Raw genomic sequence first — 6,000 nt, forward strand, 5'->3', positions numbered from 1 at the left:
TTAGTTGCCGGGCGTTCCTTGGTGAACAGGACGAGAGCGTAGAGTGAGGGGAGCGTGTAATACAATCAACAATATATGCAATTACGTGTGTATGTATGTAGGTCTTTTTTTCTATTTAATATCCCTTGTTAATTATTTGGAAATGCGTAGCTACTGGAGCTTCAAAGGCCCTGGTCTCAACCCCCACCCTTTTGAGATAAAGTTCAGTCGGCCCTTGTGATGTCGTGGGTGCAAGTACATGTGTAAGAGGGGGAGGTATTTAGAAGTTCCTGTAAGCTCGTAGATAAGCATAGCTATGAATAACGAGAGCGCGGGTTGCGCAAAAAGGCTTGCAGGCGCTATCAACTGAGGCTGTTACTATAATCTCGGATGATCAAGGCAGCCCAGCCAAGAGACTTGCCCTCATGGCCCGGGGCTCCCACAATCGCTGCCCAATGTACGGCCGAGCCAGACCAGTGTGTGTGTGTGGTTTGTAGAATCATCTCCTCAGTTCTAGTTGATTAAAAGGGCTCAGTATCAGGTGACCCAGGAAGATGAAGCTTGCGGTCGGATAGCAGACGCTGAAGACTTGCAAAGACGGCTATGCAGGCACATGTAACATTACATAGTGAGAGAGCAGAGCACAGGACAGCAGCCACCCATCCATTACCTTGCGAAATACTGGCTGGCACAGCTGCTGTCGACTTTGGCCGTCAGCCGGAAGCGCCCTGAGCCATGGACATACATACATATGTAAAAGCAGACAGACGAGCAAGAGGGATACGCGATAGCAGCGGGCTTCGTATAGACTACAGGCGTAACACAAGAGCACAAGTATTACCGCTGCGCCCATGTGTGTAAGTGGTGAGGGCAAGCGAAGGTTTTGGCCGAGCCAACTACGTCATTCAGGACACGGGCCCCAACCCGAGACCCCAGTACCAGTACCAGTACCAGTGTGTATCGCACATGTGAGCTGGCATGTTTATGTATTAGAGCTATAGTCAACTAGTTGGCTAACTAATTATTAGTTGTGCGTGTGTGGGTTATGTTATACTCGCTACTTAGTGGCGGGCTCCCTCGCCCTCTCTCACGAACAAGAATGACGCCCATGACCAAGACTGACAAATTGATGTGGTGAAAGGCCGACGGTTTCCAGGTGGGCCGAGTCGCAAGATAGTAGAACGAAGGGGGAAAATATAGAAGAAAAAAAGAAAAAGAAAAAAAAGAAAAAGCTACTGGTCCTCTTCACAACCAGGCACATTCACAGTGAGCCTTTCCAAGCGTCAATGTGATTTGTGACTCGACAGACCCCCCATCCCATGGCCCATTCTCGGCCTCTCGTTGGCCAATTTTACGGCTTTTGCAGGCCAATCTTTGCCGGGTGACGGACAGACGCTAGCTAGGCTATTGTTTCTTACTTGGTAGATAGTTGGCGGTTCTTCCCCTTTGGCCCGTCGGCTTCCTCTCTCCAAGAATTACAAGCCAAGCAAGAATGAGGGAGAAGGAAAAAAAAAAAAAAAAAACTGTCTCCAGCCCAGCACAGGGGATGCGGGGGGCGGAGAACGCTTCTCGCCCACAGCGTCCTGCTGCAGCTCAGAGGGCGCCGCCGCTGGTTGATTGATGTGTTATGTGTTGGTGTGGCCCAGCCCAGAATTGTTGGTGCCCTCTCTAGGGCTCGCTTATGCACATCTCCACGGCACAAAGACACACACAGATCCCAAGCCCACAGCTTTGCACTCTGCCATCACCGCTCTTTTGAGTCAGTGAATGCTTGCATTCACGAGACAGGAGGCACATCACAGAGTATGGAAGTAAAAAATGTTGAGTGTGAAGTATTGCTGAAATTCAGAAGAAAAAAGCCACAAAATGCGCTTTGAAGGGGGTATCAAGGTCAACCATAGTTGAGCTGTAGACACAGGAAACTAACAACTAAAAAAGAAAAGCAGAAAACTACCTAAAAGAACCAGATGGAAGGGGGGTATTCGCACAAGCAAGAAAAACAAACAAGTCCAAAACAAACACAATACTCCCATGCAACTGAACAAGTTGATGTAGAGCTTGACCCTGATACTGTAATTCCCAACGTTGAAAAAGAAGACGCTCAAAAATCAAAACACCAGTGTCCAAACAATGCCCTGTTTCTTGACGGTGCAAGCCTAAAAAGAACCCCCAAAACAATAAAGGAAATAAAGGAAAAACGAAGCAGGAGCCGCTCATGCCCTGTCGAGAAGAAAATACACGCTGCCGAGTACGCCATGAAGAAAGATGAAGAATTAAGAAGTCAGAGGAACAGGTTGGTCCTCGTGATAAGCAGAAGAGTGTAGTAAAAGACAGACAAGAAGAGTGAAAAAAAGCATCCAAGAGTGGATGGAAGGAAAGCCGACCCGCGAGGGGAAGGGCTCGTTGCGGAGGCTATGTCTCAACGCAGAGAGCGTATTGCCTGTTCAAGGACGAGGCACGAAGCGCCGTCAAGCCCATGAAGGCTGGAGATGTGAGATGTAGTAGTGCACGATGCTAGTCTGCAGACGGTGAAGTGTGTGTGTGTGTGTGTATAGAGGGACAGAGCCGGAGGGCTCTTCATGGCATAGAGTGTGTGCTTCATTTACTCGGAGATGGCAGTGAGCTTGGCGTTCTTCTTGGGGCGGCGGGACTTCTTAGCAGCGGCCTTGCGGCGCTCCTTTTCGAGCTGGACCATCTTGATGGCCTCGCGCTGCTGGATTCTCTGTTGCTGGCGCTGGTATTGTTGTTCGGCGAAGAGAGCCTCGCGCTCGCGCTGGCACTCGAGGAAGCGGTTGTTGGCGCTGTTGGCGGTGAACTCGTCCTCGGCGGGCGAGCTGCTGCCAAAGGAAGACTCGGAGCGCACGTCGTCAGAGTCGGCAAGCAGAAAGAGGTCGTCGTCGGAGAGGAAGGAGTTGGGGATGGAGTGCTCGTTGGACGAGAGTGAGTCGCGACGGGGCCACGAGGGGTAGGCACAGGAGTTTGAGTCGCCAGTGCGGGAGGTGGATGTGGAGGAGATGTTGATGGGCTCCCAGGCGCTGGCGCCCATGGAGCTGTATGAGCCGTAAGAACCGTACATTGTGGTTGACATGTGTGAATGTGAATGTGTTGTGAAGAAGCGACTTGAAGAAAGTCGAATAAAAGACAAGCTGAGGACGAGCTGTGGTGTTGAGGGAAAAAAGACGCTGCAAAATGAGGTGCAGATGAATGAAGTGAAGCTTGGTGGTTGAATGATGTGAAGTGGTCAGGAATCCGGAACCAAGAGGAGCGAAGCGGTCGTGATATATACTCTCAGCCAGAAGCGGCAGCTGCTCTGCTCCTCACCACAGTCTGTTATTTTTTAGGTAGAGGGCGTGTCAGGTACTTGCCACGCCCCAGGTCTCCATGCCTCAAGAGGTGCACCCCACTCCCAATATTTGAGTTGCACACCCCACTAGCCACCCCACCCCCGCTCCGTCCAACACTCCTATTATTTTTTCGTAATTGATCGATTGCGCGGCCGGCAAGGCGCACACCCCCAATGGTTTCTGGCCACCCCGTCCTTCTTTATCTCCACGCCCTTTGCCCCCAGCCTGTGCAACTGCAGCAAAAACCCGGTGGACCTTTGCCTTCCTGGACCCAGAATCCAATTATCCAGGCCACCATGTCCACGGCCAATATCCAAGATGCAAGCATTTGCGCTCCGTGTTGTGTCCCCAGCAATCTCAGAGCGTTGGATGCAAAACGCTTCAATGAGAGAGGAGATGCACACACATGTGGAGCAGAACGAAGCACCAACACTGGAGCTTGGAAATGTACGAGAAGCCCCTTTACGAACAAACAGAGCAGAGACCGCCGGTGCAAAGCCAAATACTTGGCTTGATGCTCCGTCCAAGACATCCACCGCACGCTGCATGCCCCAGCTCCAAACAGCCGTCCGTTGGGTCGCGTGTCAACCGCCCAAAAAACGTAAGCCAGCACCACTCGCCCAGGCTCTCGTACCGATGCGGTGCGACGCACGTGGATGGCGTCGGGCGGCGAAAGCTCGTATGTGTGCTCCGACTGAGTGCCGCGGAGAGCGACGCGGGGCCTGGCCATGTTAACGTTGATGTTCACGTTCATGTTCACGTTCATGTTGCATGTTGCATGTTTCAGCGAGTCCACCATCCACTTTGCTGCGGGTTGTCGACAATGGGCATCCGGCAGGTCGGTCGCGTATGAAGCTCTAGACTTGTGCTTGTTGTGCATGCTTGGACGTGCAGTGGCAACTCAGCACGACCATCACTACCCGTACCGTCCGTCTTGGCTGGGTTTCGCCTTTCTCTCGTCTCGCATCCGTCTTGCCCTTTGGCAGCATCCATGACGTACCAATTATGTACAACTAACTCTCGACTACCCACGACCCAACAATCGCTGTCGCTGTCGCTGTCGCTGTCGCTGTGTCTTGTCTCGAATGCGTAGCCATGTTTTGTTTGCACTGATCGATTCGGAGAGACACAGCGCCGGGGTGCCGGTCGTTGTCAGGCTGATGTCATCTGTCTGTCTTTATACGGACTGCGCTGTGAGGGCCGAGCCAGCAGATTCAGCAGTAAACTGGATATCCCATGGCCGCTTGGTACATACATTGCTTGAGACATATGTGGCATCTGAAGAAATGTCGAACAAGACGGTGAAGCAAAAACAGCAGCGATGCTTGAAGCGGCGGCTTACATGGCAGATGTAGAAGATGTAAGTGTGCACATATGTAGATGTACATGGCAGATGTAGAAAATACAAGTATGCACACATGTACATGTACATGGCAGCTGGTATGGGTAGATGTAGGTGTAGATGTCTGTGGGCATGTAGCATCCAGAGCTCCTTGCCGGAATCCGCCAGCTTATCAGCGGGACAAGGACAACATACTCTCTCTCTCTCTCTCTCTCTGCATCCGTCCGGCCAACACAAGCATCCCCTCTGGCTCTGTTGTTGTTGCTTATCGTTTAACGTCGTTTTCCCTCTGGCTCTGTTCTGTTGGTGTTTGTACGGCGCGTCCAACGCTATCAGCAGCACTTCTCAACGTCCCAGGGAACAGTAGGATGGATACAAGCTTGTTTATCTCCCAAACCCCCCGCTCTCGTGATAACTCAATCACACACACGAACAAATAAAAAAAAACCTCAACGGCATGTGCTTTTTTTTTCCGTTGTTGACCCCCTATTTCTGTTGTCTTTTTTTTCTTTGTTCTCGGCTTCGGTTTGCCTCTGCCACTGCATCCATACGCCCTCTTGGTTATATCCACGGGCACTATTGCAGGAGACCGCAAATCATGGATCCCGGATCTTGAAGCAGGACAACGAACACAAGATAAAAATAATAATAAAAAACTAGACAGAGAGAGAGGGGCTACTGCTCTTCCCCTTCCTTCCTCCATCCATCCCCGCCTGCCCGCCCCTCGTCCCCGCTCTCACGATATCTATCGCAGCCCCTCCTTCTCCTTGTGGGATCTGCCTGCTTTCCCAGCGCATCAATTATGACTAGGCCTGGCTTAACACCGACAAAAACTCTGAACCCACATCGGTGCACAAGACCAAATTGACAAAGCTTTTTCCAACACGAACACCAGCAGAAGAAACGGGAAAAAGAACCCACACTTTTGCTGCGTATTCGAGCGTTGGAAAGTGGGTTTGCAGCTGCACAAACGAAAGGGCGGTCAAGAGTCGTGTCTCCCCAACGAACCCAACAGTTGCCAAATGTGCTTTTTTTTTCCTTTGTTTCTTACTCCCGTGTATTAGGGTTAACTCAGCCAACCGCTCCAACTGCCCAGGGTTTGCCGTCCCCTCTCCTTCTTCGTCTCAATTCTCGGTTCCCGTCTCCTCGCTACTATATTTGGACCTTTTTTTTGTTGCTGTTGTTCTCCCCTCTGCTTCTAGACTTGCGCTAACGTTTGTGGCGCTGTTTTGCCTGCTGCACGCTCAGTCTCTCTGTGCTTTTTTTGTTCCATCCTGCTTCAGCATTTGCTGCTTTCGTCCCATCCACTTCACCTCGATTCGGCGGTCTGTGGGT

At 51.3% G+C, this 6,000-nt stretch overlaps 1 protein-coding gene across 1 annotated transcript; it reads right to left on the reverse strand.

Annotated features, from left to right (window-relative positions):
- Nucleotides 1-2,581: 2,581 nt before the first annotated feature.
- On the reverse strand, nucleotides 2,582-3,055 carry BROUX77_002250 (uncharacterized protein; the record flags this gene model as incomplete). The annotated part of the gene is made up of 1 exon (XM_073746770.1): nucleotides 2,582-3,055. One exon carries the CDS (start codon nucleotides 3,053-3,055, stop codon nucleotides 2,582-2,584), a length of 474 nt encoding a protein of 157 aa, XP_073607332.1.
- Between the last annotated feature and the right edge of the window lie 2,945 nt (nucleotides 3,056-6,000).

This window comes from Berkeleyomyces rouxiae, assembly GCF_048999995.1.
Source record: "Berkeleyomyces rouxiae strain 22BRR77 chromosome Unknown BrBRR77_ptg000002l, whole genome shotgun sequence".
Taxonomy (NCBI): Eukaryota; Fungi; Ascomycota; class Sordariomycetes; order Microascales; family Ceratocystidaceae; genus Berkeleyomyces; species Berkeleyomyces rouxiae.